This window comes from Abramis brama, assembly GCF_963993115.1.
Source record: "Abramis brama genome assembly, chromosome: 22".
Lineage (NCBI taxonomy): Eukaryota > Metazoa > Chordata > Actinopteri > Cypriniformes > Leuciscidae > Abramis > Abramis brama.
The window spans coordinates 6,034,911-6,058,497 of NC_139984.1; the positions used below are offsets into that span (position 1 = coordinate 6,034,911).

A 23,587-nucleotide genomic window follows, 5' to 3' on the forward strand; every position below is an offset into this window, starting at 1 on the left:
CACACACACATTTATAAATATATGCTATTTCAGAACAAACATATACCTCCCAGCCCCAGTGGTACGACACCTTAGAAAGTCAACCTCATAAGTAAAGGTCAGTGGTCATACGAACATATGATTGCACTTGAGATTCATGAGATTCATGGACATTTCATAGTCCCATGTGTCCCATCTAACAGCAAACTGGAGATCAAATAGGTTGAATTGATTTTTCCAAAAAGCACACAGACACAGATTTCCAGAACCGAGTTCAGACTGCCACACAATCATGAAGGGAGAGGACAGGTTCCTTCAGGATGAAACCGGCAAAACCTCGATGACCTCACCGTGAGTCATCAATGATCCTGTAGGAGGTCGTTGAACGTCCTATTGAACTCAACAGCCACACACAGGGCGTACCGGGCGTACACACAGACGACGTCTGATGCTTATGCATATTGAGCAATAATTAACAGCTCACACACACATACCTGCGGGGGCAGCAGCGTGTTGCTGTTGTTGTCGGTGCGGAACATATTTTCTTCAATCCAGGATTTAGGTCCCATGGAGCCGGCGGAGCGGGGGAACTTCGGCGGAGCGATGACGTTACTGGAGAAGGGTTTCTTCATGGGAGAGATCTGGTTGACGGAGCCTGGCACACCCATGCCGCCTCCACGGCGATGGTCCCGGCCCCAGGACATCCCGCCGGAGTTCCAGCCGCCGCCCTGATGGGAGCCCCACGGGGACTGCTTCATCATGGGCTACAGACACACAGAACCATTAGTTAGGGACGAAACGCAAGTACTTCAAAGCAAACGCTAGACTTGAAGTTCAAGCCCATTTCAAGGCAATCAGTTCACTCGGCGGCCATCTTGGGGACGCATCACATCTATTGTTAGTCATGCAAGTGCAGCTCCTCTCTAGTTGAATTGGGAAATATCTACATTTTACAAAATTACTCACTGATTCTATAAGATATTTTAAATCAGCAATACAATCTGACATTAATTGTATAGTACATGTTTATTATCCTCAAATAGCACGGAAAACTGTATATTTCAGGTTGATCTAGCCAGTGAGCATGTGGCATTCGTGGTCTTAGAGGAAGGAGACATTCTCAATCTAAAAGAGCATTTCACTGGACAACAATATGGCTGTACTTGTAAAAAGAAGTGTGCTTAATTGTATTGAATGTGCACTTGTAGTGTACTTGCAGATAATATAATATTAATGAAATGAATACACTTTCACGACACACTGAACACTTTTAAAAAGTGCCTTTTGCTGTGCTTTAAAGTACACTTATTTTGATGTGTTGACTAACATACTAAAGCACATGTAAAGTACTTGACTATAATTGTATTTTAAATTTACTTAAACGGCATCTTCATCATTACAAATGTGTAATTACAACTATATTTCAATGCATGAGCATTATTAAATACATTAAAGCATATTTTAGTTTGCCATAAATGCTTATTAGTAAATTCCCCAGTACACTCGAACCATATTTCAAACACAAAATAATTACGAAATTCCTTCAAGTCCAAGAATCAAGTCCTTCTTGAGAGGGTAAAAAAGCACTAAGCTCAAACAGTTGCAGTTAATATAAATTTAAACTATAATACATTTTAAGTTTTTGCAATTAACATGCAAATAAGTGTCTAAAACAACATTACATTCACTTCACAGTTAAGTATATTCTTTTAAAGTATATTATTTGCGCTCTTATTTAAAAGTATGCGACAGTATACTTTTTCTCAAGGGATACGCCTGTGAGTACAAGATGATGTCATCGATACTTTTGTTCTGTTTTCCAAAAAGAGAAATGGACAAAATGGACATTTTTATTGTATATTTCTGTTAAAGGTTTAACTGCATCAAGGAGTAGCACTAGCATAATGACCTCAAAGCCAACAGAAATAGAGTGAAAGCTACAAATTTAACGCGTGTGTGGGAATCTGAATGAGAGTGACTGGTGTAATCGCCCGTATGCGTGTGTGTGTGTGTGTGTTACTTTGAGCATGGCCAGGCTTTGCCTTGCTGTACATGTAAGAAGATTTAAAGCTTTACATCTCACACTCCACATCTCGTGAAGAAAGTGGCGACAACACACACTGTCTTTATCCTAGAATATAATGTTGAAACACACATGAATGCACTTCTTCGCAAAGCGTCCACACCAAACAATGACAAAAAGAAACAAATTTAAATTTTCAGCAGGTGTTGTCATTGCATTGTGTGCACAACTCTCCCCAAATGAGAGTCCCACCCATCTCCGTAATGTCTTTGTGTGTAATTGGGTAATGGCCTGAGTGTGCGTGTGTGTGTGTGGGTGTGCGAGACTGCGTGCACATACAATCTGGTTGAGTGTTTAAGGGATAGTGAGAGATAATTACCACTGATGGCGTCTAGACACTGGAAAGATGTTGAGAGCTATGCAGCAAGAAGTAAACCACATCCTAGAGCCTGCGTTGGCAGTTTGACGTGTGTGTGCGACAGCAGAAATATATCAGCCAGTAGAGCTAATGCTGTACCGCTTTTCGTTATTTAAACATACAAAAGATCAAAGAATCAAAATGTGAAGTGTCCCAAACAAGCGAGTTGTTTGGAGTTGCAAAGCAACATTTCAACTTGCGGCAATAATACGGGTTGCATCCAAGAGTTTAGGCAGTCGACTTATTGACTTTCTGATGAGCCGGAACAAAACAGTAGAAGTTTTGGTGTTAATCTTTACTATGTTTTACTACAGTGACCGCCAACTACGACTCATGCCTGATACAGACTGTGTGATTTCGGCCATCCTATAAGATCATTACAAATCACACTGTGGATCTAATAAACGTACGACATGTGTGTAGACTGTACGATGATGACACCTATTGAATCGGAGGCTACGGCGTAAGTTAGTGTAGATGAATAAAACGTCATCAGCATGTGCTAGCAGTGGTGAACAAATAGAGCAAGATGAATCGCACTTTGGCAGTTGTGGTTTTTATGTACACTGAAAAAAAAGAGTGAAAGAGGAGAATATGGCCAGGGAAAAGAGCCCAACTTGGGATGCTAATTTTGCAAACGGAGCTTGAGGAAAGTAGTTTTAAGTTTTAGTGCCATGTCGCGTTGATCAATACGGCATTTCATGTTGCTTTTTTATTGGCTAGTCAGTAGACATAGATCGTAGCATCAAACACACTGTGAGATGATCATGATAAATCTACGACACCGTCAGAAAATGACTCTGTCATAGAACTCTATTCTTATGCAATCACAGGTGAGCATTTATTGGTTGTTTAACTACGGCTTTAAAAAAATGGCCCATCCAATCATAATTTAGAATCAGATCTATTTATTTTATAATATAAGGTTTACTGTATACAGAATGTTTGATTTTGAATTCAAATGTTGCATAATGTAATGCCATACTTATCATTCATTTGTTATGATTATGAAATTATCTTATCTTTTGGTTTATGTCCATCAAGTTCCAACTAAAATGTGCAAATAATGAATTGAGATGAAGTATCCTTAATTAAAAAAAAAAAAAAACTGTATCACCACATAATCCATTTGTTTTAATTCATAGCAAAACAATGATGATGAAAGTTTTGGGGTCGGTGAGATTTTTTTTTTTATGTTTTAGAAATAAGTATATTATGCTCACCAATGCTGAATTTATTTTATTATTATTATTATTATTATTATTATTTAAAATAACTCTTTTCTATGTAAATATATAGTAAAATGTAATTTATTCCTGTGATCAAAGCTGTATTTCCAGCATCATTACTCCAGTCTTCAGTGTCACATGATCCTTCAGAAATCATTCTGATATGATGATTTGATGCTCAAGAAACATTTCTTATTATCATCATCGTTAAAAAAACAGTCGTGCTGCTTCATATTTTAATATATTTTGTGGAAAAAGTGATACAATTATTTCAGGATTCTCTAATTTCATTTATTTGAAATAGAAATCATTTGTAAAATTATAATAGTTTAGTGTCACTTCAATTTAATGCATCCTTAATGCTCTTCCTGACCATTTCCCATGACTCATATGTTGTTATAAGATTATGGTCATACCTCTCACAGCTAATAAATACATACATACAAAATTCTCGACTCCTGTAAAAGGTCTCCAGCTTAGCTGCGATATCATGCTAAAAGACATACTCTTAACAGCTGTTAGACCAGCATGACTTCAGATGTACAAATATCCCAGTGACAGATATAGGGCCACTCCTAAACCATGTGACCATCTCTACCCCACCCCCACAAGACCAAACCCACACAGGCCTAGAATACTTCACCGCCAGATACCCAGATATCAGATCTGCGGCGACGCAACCAGCTTTTGTAAAATGCATAATGTCTCTAAAACGCTGTCCGTTGACAACACAATAAAAGACATGCTGCGTATTGTTTTTGTATTTTTGCGGTACTTCATCTCACATCTCATCAAGCTCCATTCAGGTTGCAAATGCACAATACTGATATAATAGAATATCATTTATATGGGTGCTGTTGTAGATTCAGTAGCGACGCAGTGCAGCAAACACTGTCATAAATGTGGAATATCTAATATAATATCAAAGAAATGCTGAAATGTAAAGGAATAGTCACATTCACCAAAATGGCCACCATGCCATATTAGTGAAATGCCAGTGCCGAGTGAAGCTTGGACTGCAGATTACTGTAATAACAGCTTTCTCAGACAGCGCTGCAGTTTAGCAGGGTGTTGACATCTCGAAGCTCTGGATGGGAGATTTCGCTGCGTGGCCCACAGGTCAAGACATCCCTGGAATGTCACGTGAAGCCCTTCAACATTATTACCACGACTCGTGCTCGATGAGCCTCTATCACTGCATTATGCAGAGTGCAAATCAACTACGTTTGCCAAAAACGTGTAGTATAAAACCAGAGCAAGCTGTTTTCAGTGTCCCACAATGCACTGAACTACGCCTGACCTTGCATTTCCACTGTGACTCATTATTTGATTGCGCTACCACAAGTTATTTTGACATTACACCAAATTGCATTAAAAAGCACAAAATGACAGTTGTTATTTCGGAGATTATAACTGAATGCCATTCTCAATGTTTCATACTGCAATGTAGGATACTAAACATTTACTGTTGCATAACGGGATCGCTAAGATTCTGGAGCCGTATTGGATCACTTTTATGATAGATGGATGCGCTTTCTGGGCGTCAATATCTAAGGTACCATTCACTCCCATTATAAAGCATGGATGAGCCAGGACATTAAATATAACTCAGATTGTGTTCGGCTGAAAGAAGAAAGTCATATACACCTAGGATGAGTGTGAGTAAATTATGGGATATTTTGTTTATTTTTTTCTGGGTGAAAAACACCCTTTAATGTTTTTTTTTATTTATTTTTTATTAAGTCTCTTCTGCTCACCATGGCTGCATTGATCAAAAATACAGTAAAACAGTAATATTGTTAAGAATTACTATTATGTATTATTATTACAACTTTATAAGCACGCTAATACAATACTAATTTTTAAATCCTACTAAGCAGGACACAGTGCAGTAAGATAGTAGCATTTGTATTCAACGCACACACGTTCACTGAGCGCTGCATTATGACGCAAGAGCAGACGTTCCAAGGCCGCGATTGCGTCACAATGACAGTTTAACAGCCTTTAGAATTCCATGAATTCTAGAATTTACTACGTATGTACGCGTTTTCTACGCCATATACAGTACGCGTGTAGTTGAACTGAACGGGCGATGGATCGAGGCCGGTGCGCTCACCTGGTGGTGGTGGTTGTAGTTGTTCCTCTGCTGCAGAAAGGCGCCCTGCTGCGGGGGAATCTGCGGGCTGACCGGGGACCGGCGGCTCTGCGGAGGCTGCGGGGGGACGTTGATCTGCGGGGGAAAGGGGCTGCTAAACCCCTGCACCGGGCACGGGTTGGCCGAGAAGCTCTGGAAGAAGCCGGGGTTAATAGAGGAGGGGATGCCCGGGTAGAAGTTGTCAGGCTCGGTGGTGGGGATCGGGTTTATTGCGTTCGCGGAACTGGAGACGGGCGGAGGAGGGGAGCTCGTCTGAACGGACCACGGCGTCCCGAAAGCGGGCAGGGTTGGGGAAGCTGAGCCGCCGCCACCCCCGGGGTTCTGCATCTCCGGGAAAGCGGCCGCGAGCATGTTATTGCCGCCGGTGCCGTTGTTGATGTGGTGCGCGCTGGGGGACTCCATCGGGATCTTCACCTTGGACGATGGCGCATCGGTGTCCAGGCCCGTGGAAGAGGAGGAGGAAGAGGAGGAGGAGGAGGAGTACGGCTGCTGCTGCGGAGGATCACCCTGCTGATGTATGTTCCGGTCGTGCTGAAGGTCACCGGCTGTCTGTGCGTGACCTACAGCGGAGAAACTGGACTGAGAGGCTGTCAACCCCGCAGGCTCATCCTGCATGTTGCGCTGATGTGACGGGAAAAGAGGGGACACCAGAGGCGAGCTGCTGGCGCGCACCGGAGACGGGCTGGAGTAGGGTGTGAACGCGCCTCCGCCGAACAGTGTCGAGCTGCTGCTGCTGATGTTCGCTGTCTGCAACAAGCCGAACCCGTAATCACCCATTTAATTGCGTCAAAAACAGCGCAGCTTTCCTATTCCCAGGCCTGGTCTGGAACAATAAGAGACGCGCAGTGTCCTATAACTTCCTAAAGCCTGATTGGGAGCGAGAGAGGAGGAGCTTTCGGTCGAGTCGGTCACCTTTTTTGCACACTATAAATATTGTTCGCGGATGTAATTGTCTGCGGCTTTTTTTAGCCGTTCTAGCCGTCCGTCCGTCCGACCGACCGCGCATCCCCCTCCTCGCGTTACCGGCTGATCTGCTGCTGCGGCACAGGATTAAAACTCCTGCATGCGCGTCACAGCCGCGTCACAATGCGTGCGCGACCCCGCCTCCCTCCCAGCCGCAGAGTAGAGAGAGCCGCAATGTGCGCGTCACTCATTCATTATTCAGGAGGTGCAGCAGAGCAGAGCTGAGAGCGGTCCGCCCGGTGTCCTGAACGCTGCTGAGCTTTGACACTGACTGTCGGAAATATGGCAGCTGTTTGGCCAACTGCTCATGCGGGTGTCTTCCAGTCTTCTCTCACCTTTAGCCTTTATAATATTCCGCCGAGGACACTCAGCCTGTGCGCATGGCTATAATAAACTGCTTACTGTGCATTATGAACATTCACATCTCATATTACAGGGCGGACCTTCTTGATCCTTGATACAACATTTGGATACTGTTAGCGCATGGCAGTATAGCATAGAGCTAGGCTACATAGTATGCAGTGTATTCTACAGTGTAGCATTCTATATTATACTGTTTAGCTATAGGTAGGCCTATTTAGTAGCCTATTGTATATATAGCCCTAGTGTAGGCTAGTGTATTCTATATAATGTACTATAGAATATAGATTATACATTTGGTATTTAGTACATAGTCAGTACTGTAGTGCCCTATATATTATGCAGTTGTTTATTATTTAATAATATTGTGTAGTGTATACTTATGTGCTATAGATTACACCATAGTATTCAGTACATATTATGTAGTGTTGTACATTATATGTACTGTACTATAGCATGCAGTCGTTTAAGTATTTTGTATATTGTGTAGTGTACAGTCTATACATTGAATAGTGTATACTACAACGCCATAGTATAGTGTATTCTATAGGCTATAATGTACTATACAATATAGATTATACGATAACACTTTATTTTACTGTGTCATTGTTACATTGTTACATGTATTTATTGTAGTAATAACAGTAAATTATGCATAATTACATGCAACTAACCCTAACCCTCATGTCAGTACTTAAATGTATAGTTACAATGTAACACGGACACCATAAAATAATGGGTTACACTTTATTTTAAGGTGTCGTTGTTACAGTGTAATTATATATTTAAGTATTGAGTAATATTAAGCAACTACATGTACTTACTATAGGGTTAGGGTAGGATTAGGGTTTGGTTGAGGGTTAATTGCATGTAATTGTGCATAATCTGCTGTTAGTACTATGGTAAGTCCATGTGACATATGTAACAAGGACACTGTAAAATAGTGTTACCAAATAATGTGTAACCGATTATACATTTAGTATTCAGTACATAGTAAGTACTGTAGTATGCTCTATGTAGTGCTCTATATAGTATGCAGTTGTTTATTATTTAATATATTGTGTAGTGTATACTATATAATGTACTATACAATAGATTACACCATAGTAGGCTGTTCGGTACATATAATGCAGTGCACTATATTCTATGCAGTTTTTTAATAGCTATTGTGTATACTATATAGTGTAGTATATTCTATATAATATATTGTTTAGTATACAATGTAGATTACACCGCAGTATTCAGTAAATATTATGTAGTCTTGTATATTCTATGTAGTGCATTACATAGTATGCAGTCGTTTATTACTAGTATAGTGTGTAGTGTACAGTACATAGTGTAGAATATTCTATATAGTAAATCTAGATTATACTGAAGTATTCAGAATATTGTGGGGTAGTGTATATTCTGAATACTATATATTCTGTGTTATTCATACTGTGGTATTTAGTATGTTACGTAGGGTAAAATACATATCTACTACATAGGTTGTAATGTCCTCTACTATATAGTATACTAACTAGTTTATATTGAATAATATATATATATATATATATATATATATATATATATATATATATACTGTAAAGAATAGTGTATAGAATAAAGTAATAAAGTATTCTATATAGTTTGCATATACAGTCTAGATTGTACTGTATACAGTTACTTTGGCAGTGCACTATATAGTGTACAGTCTATAGTGTTGAAGTATTGCATAGAGTCTAATATGTAATGAAGCACACAATGAAGTGTGTATTGTAAGTATCCTGTATAGTGTACTCTATTTAGTGTAGCATATTATATATAGTGTAAAAAGAAGAATTTAATACTGTTTAGTGTAATAGCCTACATAGTGAGTAGAATATTCGGTAACACTTTATTTTACAGTGTCCTTGTTACATGTTACATGTACTTGCTATAGTAGTAACAGTAAATTATGCATAATTACAAGTAACTTAACCAAGCCAAGCCCTAACCCATTAGTAAGTACATGTAGTTAATATTACTCAGTACTTAAATGTAGCCTATAATAACACTGTAACAAAGGACACAAAAAAAATGTAACAGAATATTCGGTTACACTTTATTTGGTAACACTTTCTTTTACAGTGTCCTTGTTATATGTTACATGGACTTACCATAGTAATAACAGCAAATTATGCACAATTACATGCAACTAACCCTCAACCAAACCCTAATCCTACCCTAACCCTATAGTAAGTACATGTAGTTGCTTAATATTACTCAGTACTTAAATATATAATTACACTGTAACAATGACACCTTAAAATAAAGTGTAACCCTTTATTTTAAGGTGTCTTTGTTACACTGTAATTTTACATTTAAGTACTGAGTAATACTAAGGGTTGGGATTAGGGTTTGGTTTGGTTTAGGGTTAGTTACTTGTAATTATGCATAATTTATTCATAGTTATTACTATAGTAACTACATGTAACAATGACACCGTAAAATAAACTGTCTCCGGATATTATACAGTCTGCTTCACAGAAACAATGAAGTAGGCTACGTATGCTATTATCATGTTTTTTTCTTTTTCAGAAATATACTATAATGCCATGCTATTCATCATTTGTGTAATCATTCAGTACCATGGTATATATCAAAATACCACAGTATTTTATCTACAATTGCGGTACCATGTCATCACCAAGGTGTTTGGTGTTTTAAGCCCCCAACAGCGCCTTCCAGGCAGCGAGGGGATGGGTAGGTTTAAGGTTGAGGGTAGGGTTAGCTGCCTCTAAGGAGCCATTGGGGGCTTAAAACACCATCGAGCTCATCACCAAGGTACTTCTTTTTAGCAATGTAGTTTTGTTTAGTACATACTGTAGTGCATACTTAAGTATATACAGCTGTGTATATAATATGAGAGAAAGGAGACAAGTGAATATGCGATGTGCGCCCTGTCCTCACAGTGTGCAGTGACGATGGCGTCTAAAAATATCTCTTTAAAATGCACCCGGGTGTCAAGGAGATTATTTCCTTATGCATGCTTAAACAGCATCCTCATGCTTCTAACAAGGGGACATTATTCGGTCCCTCTAGTCTTTGTCCACCTTTTACAGCATCTGATCCCGTTTGACAGCTGGTCGTGTTTGTACCTCCCACGTCAAATGTGACATTTGTTTTAAGCACTTTCTCTCTCTCTCTCTCTCACTGCTGGGGTCTCCACAGCCCTGATCAATAATGGACGCTTGTATTGGAGGTGTATGAAGGGGGTCGTTCTGTCACTAAGCACAGTTCATTATGGTTATATTGACATCAATCCAAGGGCCAACGGATTCCCTTTCAAAATTCCCTGAAATATCTTACTTTCCATTGATGTGATCACACCTCTGAAACACTGAGGATAGATTAATCATATAATCATAGATCACAGCTTCACCTCAATGCAGCGACTCTTGTGACAGTTACAAATTAACCAACACATCGCAATTGATCAAAGTCTGCTCACTTTTCCTATTTGCATGCCATCATTAATCCTGAGGTTTTTCATGCACCCATTAAGCTAAAAGACACATCCTGTGATTTGTTTCAGGAATTTACAGGCTTCTATCCCTGTGTGTGCCATGTGAAAAATGCATTTGAGAAGAAGATGATAATACGGTTGGTCCTGAAACAAGAGCACCAAACCCTGCAGGCTGCCTTTGTAATTGGTCATTACTGGCTGGTGAACGGTGGATGCGTTTGGAGATAAACTGGAATTACCAGGACTAGCAGCTGACGAAATGCAATTGTCCTTTTTGAAATTCATTTTCATCACACATACACAAAACGGTGTATAGTAACAGAGATGGATGATTGTGTTTAAATGTGGACACAGACAGATGAGATAAGGAAAACAGAGTTAGTCAGGAATGGGATTGTGGGATACGGGGGTATAGAGAGTCATAGATATGGCGAACAGACATTGTACACAATCTAATTTGCTGATTACCAGCGTATAGATTTCAACCTACAACTAAATACCAGCTGGCCTTCTGTGTGTGTGTGTGTGTGTGTGTGTGTGTGTGTGACACATCCACTTACGTTAGCAAACACTTACCTGGCTTCGTTAAATCCCTCTTCAAATCTTTCTTATAAAGTCTATATTAAAATCAGTTTTATATGTCCAGGTCAAAATCAAACTTTATGGACAGCATATGTGGCCAGCTGTTCTTAAATATATTTATATATAAAATAATTTCCCAGATAAACACGCGATCATCTTCAAAACATCTGTTAAAGAGCACTTCATCTGGAAAACATCTGTTGCGTAAAAAGCAAACACATCTGATAAAGATATTTTTAAAAAGCACTTTTACATACATTCTTAAAAAACATTATGTAAATGTCTATTAACATCTGACAGAAATATTTTAGGGATTTATTAGAGATGACACCGCCAAAAATACATGGACAAAAAAGATTGAAAACTAGGGTGCGTCTCAATCAGCACCCTAACTGGTCGTGCGCATGAATTCAGGCATTGGTAAGGACAGTAAAGGATGCTGGCTCACTACACATTGGGACACTGATGACGCCTATTTTTGGCGACATGACAACGTCCTCATTGTACAACATCGCTTCTGGTATTTATGTACGGCAGCAGAACTGATATCTTTCTGACATTATGTTTTAACATTATTTAAAGTACATTATGATAAATACTTAAATTTGTACATATACCTGCAACGTTTCAGCCATAAATAAATTATAAATGTTAGCTAGTTTATGTTCATTACCTGTCTAGCGATGTATGTTTGTACTGAAATATAATTCAATAATAATTTGTTTTAAAAAGTTGGCTCACGTGATTTAAGTTTCATGCTTCAGAACTTCAGTTAAGGGAACATCGTGAGCATCGATGCTGCCTGGTCTTCACAGTGCAGTGTTTGTGGGACTTTTTAGGGAGCAAAAGTTTCAGTGCACTGGAAGGTTTTTGTGATTGCGACAGCCCTTAAAATGGACGACTCCCTGAGATTAGTGCCCTGACTACTGAACTAGGGAGCTGATTGAGACGCACCCAAGATTTTAGTGCTGTTTGGTTAAAACTAAAGTCACAATGCTAGCTGTTCAGTGTTTTTAGCATGTAGCTATGCAGTTGCAAGCAATGTAATTCTGGTCTCTAGATATGGCTTTACAATTTTTTAATAATAATAATAATAATTCATTGTTTTAAGATAAATGTTTAACATTTAACATGTAATAATTTAGGAGACGCTTTTATCCAAAGCGACTTACAAATGAGGAGAGCAATAGAAGCAATTAAACTAACAATAGGACAATAATATGCAAGTGCTGTGACCCTTCCCAGTTTAGTCTAATGCAGTATATGTAAACAAATAAAATCTAATAGATATAGAATAGATGAGAAAAAAGAAAGTGTAGTATACAAGTGTTGAAAAAGATGCGTCTTCAGCCGTTTCTTGAAAATGGCTACGGACTAGCAGCTCAGGTTGAGTTAGGCAGGTCATTCCACCAGCAGGGACCAGTCCAGGTAAAGGTCTGTGAAAGTGATTTTGTGCCTCTTTGAGATGGCACCACAATGTGACGTTCACTTGCAGAATGCAAGCTTCTGGATGGCACGTAAGTCTGGAGTAAAGAGTTTAGGTTAAAGGGAGCAGAGCCAGTGGTTGTTCTGTGCGCAAGCATTAGTGCCTTGAATTTGATGCGAGTGAGTGACGTGCGTCTCTTTCGGCTCGTTAAAGACACTCTTGCTGCAGCATTCTGGATCAGATGCAGAGGTTTGACAAGCTGGAAGACCTGCCAAGAGAGCATTACAATTGTCCTGTCTTGATAGAACAAGAGCTTGGATAAGGAGTTGTGTAGCATTCTCCGATAGGATGGGCCTGATCCTCCTAATGTTGTATAAAGCAAATCTGCAGGACCGGGCAGTTCTAGCAATGTAGTCTGTGAAGTTCAACTGATCATCATTCACAACTCCAAGGTTCCTGGTTGACCTTGATGGAGTTATGGATGACGAGCCTAGCTGAATGGAGCAGTTGTGATGAATTGTTGGGTCGGCCGGGACCACAAGCAGATCTGTCTTTGCAAGGTTGAATTGAAGGTGGTGGTCCTTCATCCAGCAAGAAATGTCTGTCAGACAGGCCGAGATGCGAGCAGCAACCGTCAGATCCTCTGGCTGGAATGAGAAGTAGGGTTGTGTGTCATCAGTATAACAGTGATAGGAAAAAACCATGTCTCTGAATGACAGATCCTAGTGATGACATGTAGATGGAGAAGCAGTGGTCCAAGCACTGAGCCCTGAGGCACCCCAGTAGCTAGATGTTGCGATATAGACACCTTACCCCTCCAGGACACCCAGTAGGACCTAACTGAGAGATAAGACCTGAACCATTGGAGTGCAGTTCCTGAGATGCCCATCATCATGAGGGTTGACAGGAGGATTAGGTGGTTAACTGTGTCAAACGCAGCAGACCGATCCATCAAGATGAGAACTGAGGATTTGGAAGCTGCTCTTGCCAGTCTCAGAGCTTCAATAACCGAGAGCAGGGCAGTCTCAGTTGAGTGGCCACTTTTGAAACCAGACTGGTTGTTGTCCAGGAGGTTGTTGAGTGTAACAATAAGACCCTCATTATTGTTTTTGTGCTGTTTTTATTTATTTATTGTTTATCATGTTAATTCCCTTAGAAAAGCAACAGCACTCCTCTCCTTTATAAGTCACATAATTTGAAGCATAATTCATGTGAGTAGCACAAGCAGTGCGGGACGAGTTATATACCAAGGCTTAATACTTAAAGTGCGGTCACATTATCGGGATTGCAGCAAAATTTTGTATCCAAAAAAAGGTCCATGTCTATGGTCAATAGTGTAGCAATGTATGAAGCTCAGCTCATGCAGAAGTCACTTTCAAACCAAGCAGCTTTCTGTTGGGCAACATGGTGAATTCGAGAGACCAACCTGAACATGAACGAAATATGTGTGGGGAAATCGTTCACCCTCAAGCTAAAATCCCAACTGCTCAGATTCCTATTGGAATAACTGGATTTTGCCTGCAAAATGTTTCCGAGCAATAATAAATGTGACCGCTCCTTAAGATTTAGGGGGTTGTTTAAATATGGAATCATAGTGAGCAAAAGTAAAAGTAAAGGCTTGTTCATACCAAGAATGCCAACTAATATAAGTATATATTTGCGTCCACACCAAGCGTGTGCTGCAGTTTGGGCATCTGCCACATTAAATGTTATAATGCTAGTTGTGGTGTGGGTGTTTCTATTCTCATACAATTAGAATGATTATTAAAACTTTAAAGCTATCATTATAGTTATCTTTCTTGTTGTGAACACAACTAGAAACAATGTTTTTGCATTTCTTCGCTTCACAATGTTATGCTTAACAGTGAGAAAATGAAACGGGAAATTCATGCTGATCGCTAAAAGGTAATAGATTAAAGAGAGGAAATTTCACCAGCTGATCACTGCAGAGATGACACTGAATATCCCTTTGAGGCCTGACACACACACACACACACACACACACACATCTTCGTCATCACTTGTATCCTCTTGAGATCTCTGTTTTTCATCCCCCTTCCTCCATGTTCCTCTTCAGCTGTTGGGCCCATAAACTCCTCCTGCTCTTGTTGCCCAGATGGGGCAGTTCTACCAGTTTAAGGGCAGGTGTGGCGTCCCTGGGCGGCTCTGAGCAATCATTGGCTGTGATTAGTGTATGTGATTTCTGGGTGGAGTTGAGTGTGTATCTGCGGTGGTGTTGGGGGGGGGGGGATAATAGGGCAAGCTGCCAGCTGCTGTCCCCCTCTCAATGTATAGCCTTCTTAAACAGGATGGGGGTTGTATTTGTGTGTGCCTTTCTTAGTGTGTCAGCTGCCACAAAACTGAATGTGACACCTCAATCTGATGATGAGCACATACTATGGCTGCGCTCCAAAACCTAGCGAGAGCGCCTTACTGTCGACTTTCTACTTAGGCGCCTACCTGGTAACCAAAGTGTAACCTTATAAGTGACTGATTTGGAGTGATCTTCAATGCCAGCTGCACTCAAAATAGCATGCTGCACGTAAGACAATTGATTCAATACAATCTGATGTTAGCATGTTGCTAAGCTAACAACATGTCACTTTTATTAGAATCCACACGATTGGGAATTTTGCGTGAGGGCGAAAGATGTCCATACACAGATTTTGGGTTAAAGTTTGTTCGCCACATTGAACCACAGACAGCTGCTTGTTTTGAGAGTGACTTTCTATGTGAGCTGTGCTTCGAATATCACTACACTATTGACAATAGAGCTGTTTTGCCATGAAATTTTGCAGAAATGTCGCTAATGTGACCGTACCTTTATAATAGTCTTTTAGTTTAGCACATTTATAGATACTTATTTTACTTGAGCCATCTGCCATCTTGGATGGATATTTTTTTTATTCCACTAGGCTTGCTGCAGTGCATTCTGGGATTGCCTTATCCAGAAAGGATGCCTTAGAATTTGGTATCTTAAAAGGCAATAACTACTGTTTGCTCAGCCAGGCTTTTAGAACAGTGTTGGGGGACACAGTTATGATACCTTAAAGTGCTTGCTAAGTAGGCATTTTTTGGGCAGAGCTTCTCAGGATGGGGGACAGTCATTTGGCATGATTGTTGTGTGGAGCAAATCTATATTTAGATCGACGGTGGACTTGCTTACCAGACAGGCTATTTTCAGATTTCTGAGAAGACCTCTGTCTCACTCCCTGAAGCGTCTAACATGTAATTAAGACTGAACCAAATGTTTAGTGATGTTGTTTATGATATTGAGATTTGAAAAGATATGAGATTGAGATATGCATCTGGGATTATATGCATGAGTTCATATAATTAACTGAATGTAGTCAGGGTAGACGGCATAATTAATTCACAGTTTTATGGTCATAGGTCACATCTAATTTGTTTTCGCGACCAGTGTATTCCAGAGTTTTCTGTCCAGTGGGATTTTTTCAGCCAAATGATCAACACAACACACACACACACGCACGCACACACGCACGCACGCACACACACACACACACACACCTACCTCTTACACTTATCCTGCCCCTAAATCTACCCATCACACAAAACTTTCTGGATTTTTACATTTTAAAAAAACATCATTCTGTATGATTTATAACACAATGGTTCTGTCTTCTCCTTTAAACAATCATAGTAATTCTGAACAAAGAAATATGGTCTTTTGTTTGAATCCTGGTCCTGTAAAATCAGCAAGGCCACCATATCTGTAGCTTTGAATCCACATCTTAACCTGGCATGAATTTGTTCAAATAAAACTCTCAATTCAGGTTTTTAGTTTTGTATTGTCTTAATGGGGTGATGAGCAATTTGATCAGCAATCAAATAATCACTGTCTTACCAGTATTACAGTTTTTTTCCAATTGCTAACACACAATTTTGCAAACTAGGCTGGTTTTATCAAAATACTTAACACAATTCACAAAACCACACACCCAAACTGCAAAATACCTAATATATCCTGCAAAATGAAGCACTGCAACCAAAACTACATATAGCATTATCAAAATCAAACTTTTGCACAAAATGGCGCACACTTCATTCATATTACCAGATTTCTGTCTAACCAATACACACTGTTGGGCATCATGAAGAGCACTCTCATCTTTAGTATGCTTTGCCATAATACTAAAATAGTTCAAATTGTAGAAAATTCTTCAGATTGTTCACATGCACAGAAATATTTGCAGATACACACATGCTGTTGAAAAATTATTATTATTTTTTTTTTTTATCCAAACAAGTCAGTGCAACATTTGCACAGCAGATATATTTACATTGGACGGAACCAAAATATGCTCACAAAAAAAAAAAAAAAAAACAGTAAACTGAAAAATATTGAAGTGTTAACAATGAACCATTGAGGTGATTGGTCAGGTGACACATGTATTGGCCAATTAGCTCATGTAGTGTCATTTTGAATGGCAGTGTTTTGAAATGGCAAACATGTGACTTTATGCCAGATTGTTGTGTCTTATGCAGAGAACCGCGTTCAGTGCATTTAAAAAGTGCCATTTTTGACTTGAGAAGAGGTTTTGCTCTCTGTGTGTCAGTTTAAATAATTGTGCTTTGCATGTCATTTAAGTGTGTTAGCAATTGGAAAAAGCTGTAAGTGTTTATCACTATAAAGTAATGTTACATATGCACACTCAAATCATTAGTGGTGTTTGTAAAGGCAAGTATTGCTATTACTATTGCTCATAATTAGTGTTAAATAGATTTTTGTCTATTTTTTGGACACAATACACGTTAATGTTGTATAGGGCCAAATGTGTTTAATTGGTTTAATCACCTGTACAACCCAGTAACAGAATTTAATGTACAATATGTCAGAACACATTTTAACTCTATGTGGACAATTCTCATAGCAATTTCATTGAAATTTGACTGTATAAATTTGACCAATTTTATACCCTTTTTGGAAAGTTGTATTAGTTATGTTATGATTAGTTAAAAATAAAGTGTGTCCTTAGCTAAACTGAGCAAATGAATAAATGAAGGAATAAATGAATCAGTGAATGAATGAGTCGTTCATTATAGTCTAGATTCTAGTCTAGTCCAGTATAATAAAGAGTCTATTCTCTTTCTGTTAAATATCACACTAGACTGATGAATGAATGAGTATATTGAGACAGACACAGCTGTTGAAACTCTATGGAGACTTCACAAGTGAACAGACATCTACTCAGAGAAGCAGAACAAAAGACATGACATCCTCCATGATATCCGTAATGAAGCCATAGATAGGTTTTAATACGTTAAAAGCAGAAATAAAATCCCGGACGAGCCCCCATTAATGTTACAAACTCTTTTGGGTCGAGGGGAATTGGGTTGCGTCATTTGCCACAGTTAAAACACTGTATAGAGAGGCAAATCACTCAACAAGAATTCAAATAATGTTAAGTATTAGGATTTATTTCAAAGTATAAATGGAAAAAGATAACAACTGACAAGTGTATTTCCGTGAATTTACAACATAATTCAACACAACACACATACAGCTAAAGATAAGAAAACATGGGAAAATGGAAAAGGACTCGGATTGTGCCAAAACAAAGAAATAAACAAAACGGTAGCACTTTATTTTACAGTCCTATTCTGCATGTACATACTATGTACTCATTACAGCAATTACAATAACTGGGTATTAACTAGGTACTAACCCTGAACCTACTCCTAAACTTAATCTTAACCCATGTAGTTAACTTATTTTCTTGGGTAAGTACACTGTAAGTATGCATACTGTAAAATAATGTGTAACCAATAAAACATTGACCAATCTTCCTAAAAACAAGGAAACCCTTCTGAACTAACTCAACACACACACACACACACACACACACAAATCAAAACTAAAGGGTTTCTTTAGCGTCTATGACGCCCTTAATAAACAGCTGTCATTGCAAACCAAAATTACAGGGGGTGGTACATGTCCCTATAACTTAGTGTTTTATACATCATTAAAACTAAGGGTTGTACTAAAAACTGAAAAGTTTTTCTACTGTGTTTTTCGCATACAGACGACAACGCTGTCAAAACGACCCACGTTCACACTGATCCGCAATAACGACTAAAAATTGTGTATTTATTTATTTATTTATTTTAAATGATGTTGTGTAAACGGCCCCTCAGGGTGGCATCACGTAATATCTTACATGTCCTTTTCTTTTCCCCTGCTCTTACCGTTGCGGAATGGCTGTCAATGAAGCACTCGATGAAGGATGATTCCAGGAAATAGTATTTTAAAGGTGCTCTAAGCGATGTCATGTTTTTTAGGCCAAAACATTTTTTGTCACATACAGTAAACATCTCTTCACTATCCGCTAGCTGCCTGTCCCCTGAACACTCTGTAAAAAAATGCGGTCTCTGTAGACAGCCCAGGCTCCCCAAATGGCAACAAAAACAAACTGGCCCAGCCTGGACCACGAAACATAACAAACAGTGTTCCAGCCAATCACCGACAAGAATGATTTGGGGGTGGGGGTGGTGGTGGGGGGTTAGTGCGTGTGCACATGAAGGGGGATGTGGGGAGTGGAGGAGAGAGAAGCATGAAGAGGGAAGTTAGCTAGATGAGAGATGTTCTAGACAATGTCAACGATTGACGTTAAAATTGTAAATTCTTGAGAATTTTGATATGGCCGACACACGACCAAAGAGACGACGTTCCGATGAACAAATAACTAAGAATAGGGAAAAGGAGAAGGAACGCGAAGTCCCGAATTTACATCGGAAAAGCGTTCAAAAGGTGGCGAGAACTCCGCCGGCAGAAGGGCTTCCAGTCCGACATTCAGGTGGCTCTGTTTTTGCTGGACAGGAGGGTAAATCCAGTTTGTTTTTTCTAAATGGTTCATGACTGTTTCAGGAAGCACAGAAGGGAGGGGGAGGGGACAGGATGAGGAGGAGGGAGGGTTGAGCTAGCCTCCGTTTTGTTTGACAATACTTCGAACGTCAACAAGAAGTGACGTCACCCAACATCGCTTAGAGCACCTTTAAACTCAAAAACAACCATCCAACAAAGACGACGACAGACAACTAGACAGTACAAGACTAACACAGGTGAGGGAGGAACTGATTGACAAGATAATTGACACACAGCTGAACCAAAATAACTAATGAGGAGGGTTACCATGGGAACAAAAGAAAGAGGACAGAAAGAGTCCAAAAAAAAAGACATGCAACACTTACCTGTTCTTTTTCTTTTCTTTTGTTTTTTACAACACATAACCGACGACGGTAAATTAACCCAAATAAAAGGAATGAATGAGCCACCATACACTAGTTGTTATAAAACAGGCGAATGTTTGTTGATTGACAGACGAATGAGCCAATGGAAACTCGCGTCAACCTGCTGAGAGGAAAACAAGGAAACTAACACGGCAAAAAACACAAGTCACACTTATAACAAGGGACGTAACATTTAAGACGCAACTAACGTGTAGTTATAGTTAACTAACTAAATATAGTTAAATAGAAAAAAAGTTTGATAACTTGCTCCTATTCTGGAAATTGTGCTTTTCTGGGCAGCTCAAGCAATTTTACGATCCAGTCAATTCACAATACATAAAGTCCATCATTCTTTCTAATACTACAGACATGAATGATACCTCAAATATCCCCAGTGATTTGCTTTAAAGGAGCAATATTAGTCCAGTCATTTTAAGCCAAAATGGGGGTCAACCTTGAACAAATTGCAACAGAAGCAAACTCAACTGAGTAAGGAAAAAAAGCCCAAAGAATCCCATTAGGGGAAAGTTTCGAAAAAGACTCAAATATAGCCTATTCATACGCCTATTCATTCTTTTTCTTATGTGAATAAGGTAAAAATTTTCACCTTTAGATATCACCATGAAAATTACTGAGTTGATTACTTACATCAAGACAAGCAAAAAATGTATTACACGTTTTTTGAAATGGTTTGTTAACATGGACAAACGGTGCATAATCTAATTATGTATGTGCTAATTTGCATAAATACCACAACAGATCTAAACATTGGGTATAGCCAGGTGAAAATGTCTTGTTGAATCTTGTTGACACATAACAGTAAAATACTTAATGTTAAGGTCTGAATGGAACCCATTTAGGCTACCCATGAGCATTAATACATAGAGGCAGGAAGAAGTACTTTAAACCAGCCTTTATTAATTATTATTGCAGAGATGGGGTTTGGGGCTGGGTCCGTGGGACTGTTTCTGGGGATTCACTTTTTATTTTACTTACCATTTTTACTTTCTCCTTACCATTGTCTCCTGTTCTTCCCTCAGACTCGTCCCCCAGAAACAGTCCCACGGACCCAGCCCCAAACACCATCTCTTAAAAATTAATAAAGGCTGGTTTCTAAAGTACTTCTTCCTGCCTCTATGTATTAATGCTCATGGGTAGCCTAAATGGGTTCCATTCAGACCTTAACATTAAGTATTTTACTGTTATGTGTCAACAAGATTCAACAAGACATTTTCACCTGGCTATACCCAATGTTTAGATCCGTTGTGGTATTTATGCAAATTAGCACATACGTAATTAGATTATGCACCGTTTGTCCATGTTAACAAACAATTTCAAAAGACTTGTAATACATTTTTTGCTTGTCTTGATGTAAGTAATCAACTCAGTAATTTTCATGGTGATATCTGAAGGTTAAAACTTTTACCCTATTCACATAAGAAAAAGAATGAACAGGCGTATGAATAGGCTATATTTGAGTCTTTTTCAAAACTTTCCCCTAATGGGATTCTTCGGGAGTTTTTTTCCCCTTACTCAGGACATATTGAGGATACAAAATCAGTTGAGTTTGCTTCTGTTGCAATTTGTTCAACCTTTTTTCATAAAATGACTGGACTATATCCATAGACCAGAATATCATAGAACACCCAAACAAATGCATAGCAACAGACTTAAACCAATCAGAACTCCATAGCAACCACACAACAACACATTGCCAATCACCCACAACACCTTACATGTAATCATAACACAGACAAACATCACACATTTTCCTCAGAAAGTGAAAACCTTGAGAAGTGTTCTTGATTGTATTGAATGTGCACTTAGTGTACTTCAAATCTTAAAAGTATATCTTAAATTATTGTAAAGCACTTGTAGGTAGTATAATATTAATTAAATAAAAGGTAATTTAAGTGCTCTTAAAGAGAGTGCACTTTCCTTTACACACTCAAGTACACTTTTAAAAAAAAAGTGCACTTTGTAACAATCTCAAATTGAATGTTTTACTTTAAAGCTCATTTTAAATCATGTTTTAATCTTTTCTCGTGCTTTATGAAGTACACTTATTTTGATGTGTTGAATAACATATTAAAGCACATGTAAAGAACTTGATTATACTGTAGTGTTATTTGATATTATATTTAAGTTAATATATTTTAATTGTACTAAATTGCAATTTCATCATTATGAATGTGCAATTACAAATATACTATATTTAAATACTTGACATACAAGTTTTAATAGAAATGACATTAAAGTATGTTTTAGTTAATGTCATTCAGCAGTACACTTTAACCATATTTCAAAGACAACAGAAGTCATAATGAAATTACATATAAAGATGTACTTAAGCCCTGCTTAAGAGGGTCAAAAAACAAGAAATTGCATTTAACATAAATTTAAAGCTCCAGTCGGTAACTTTTTTGGGTTAAAAATTATCCAACATAAATTTTTGAGCAAGTACATAACCAGCCAGTGTTCAAAACTCTCTGCTTGCCGTAGCTCGATTCAAAACGGTAACCTTGTAATAATGCTTTTAACTCCAGTGGTACTGGTGGATTTCCGTGGGAAATTCGAGCATGTCTTTGCGTCATTACGTCACATCTGTCCACATAAGTCTCGGCTAGTCGGATATGAGTGTGAGGATGTTGGTGGTGGAGATTTATAGTCTTTTCTCACAGCACTTGATATGATTAAACTTATCAATTTGATGGCGGATCCAGAAAGGTTCAAACGACAATCACCAGTGGCAACTGGAGATTCACCCGTTGTAAAATGCAAAAGACTTCAGCGTGGCTACAGAAAAAAAGAGACTGCAACCGGCCCATGCGAAAACAAAGATAAATATGCATCTGATTACAGACACGTGTGTTTGTATTTCAAAGATTACCAGTTCTAAGGAACATTAATTTGTTGGTATGACAGTTAGAAATTAGATTGCACAGAAATAGAAACTGAACTACTACAGGTAGCCCTAATACACATTAAATGCAAAAGACTTCAGAGTGGCTACAGAAAAAAAGACCGGGCCCATGCAAAAACAAGGATACATATCTGAAGGGCATTAAATGTAGTCACGCAATGCTGATGTTGTTATGTAATTTGAGAACAAAGTATAATTTGCATGGTTTGACATGATATGATAAGTGATCGTTAGATTTAATCAGCGCGATTTACTGCAATGCTTTTTTCCCCCTTAGTTGGTCAGAACAAAAGTGGATGTTACTTACTTGTTCAGACGACATTTTCCAGTGAAAATTCTTATGTTGGTCATACTTCCAAAAAGTAGAATCTGTGATTGCGAATGCCAGTATCCACACCGACTGACAGCCGCACAAAACATTGGGTTCATCCGCATTGTGCCGTGCCGAGGCACAACGCACATAACGTTGACAATTCTGTGAATAACTGCAATTGCAGATTTCGAACAGAGATGGCGACAAAGAGGAAAAACTACGGACTGCAGCTTTAAACTTTAATACATTTTAATTTAATTGTAAATAACACGCACTTAAGTATATTATTTAAGTATTTCCATGGTAAGTATTGTTTTTAAAAGTATGCTAGGGTGTACTTAATTTTCACAAGCATTATGGAAGGAAATGGACTGTGATTTGTAGGTACTGTTTCGTGTGGACTTAAATTTTTAGAGTGTGAGTGCATGAGTGTGTGCGTGAGTGTGTGTCTGTGTGTGTGGAGGTGGTGGGGGGTTAG

At 38.7% G+C, this 23,587-nt stretch overlaps 1 protein-coding gene across 3 annotated transcripts in view; it reads right to left on the bottom strand.

Moving 5' to 3' along the window:
- The window catches only part of cpeb2 (cytoplasmic polyadenylation element binding protein 2), a 29,644-nt gene extending 22,773 nt beyond the window's left edge, over window positions 1-6,871 (bottom strand). For all 3 annotated transcript variants that reach the window (XM_084098408.1, XM_084098407.1, XM_084098406.1), the window contains exons 1-2: window positions 5,766-6,871; window positions 474-743 (exon numbers count right to left, since the gene is read on the bottom strand). In XM_084098408.1, coding sequence (XP_083954534.1) covers window positions 474-743; window positions 5,766-6,581 — 1,086 coding nt within the window. In that variant the 5' untranslated portion in view covers window positions 6,582-6,871. The remainder of the gene's footprint in view (window positions 1-473; window positions 744-5,765) is intronic.
- Between the last annotated feature and the right edge of the window lie 16,716 nt (window positions 6,872-23,587).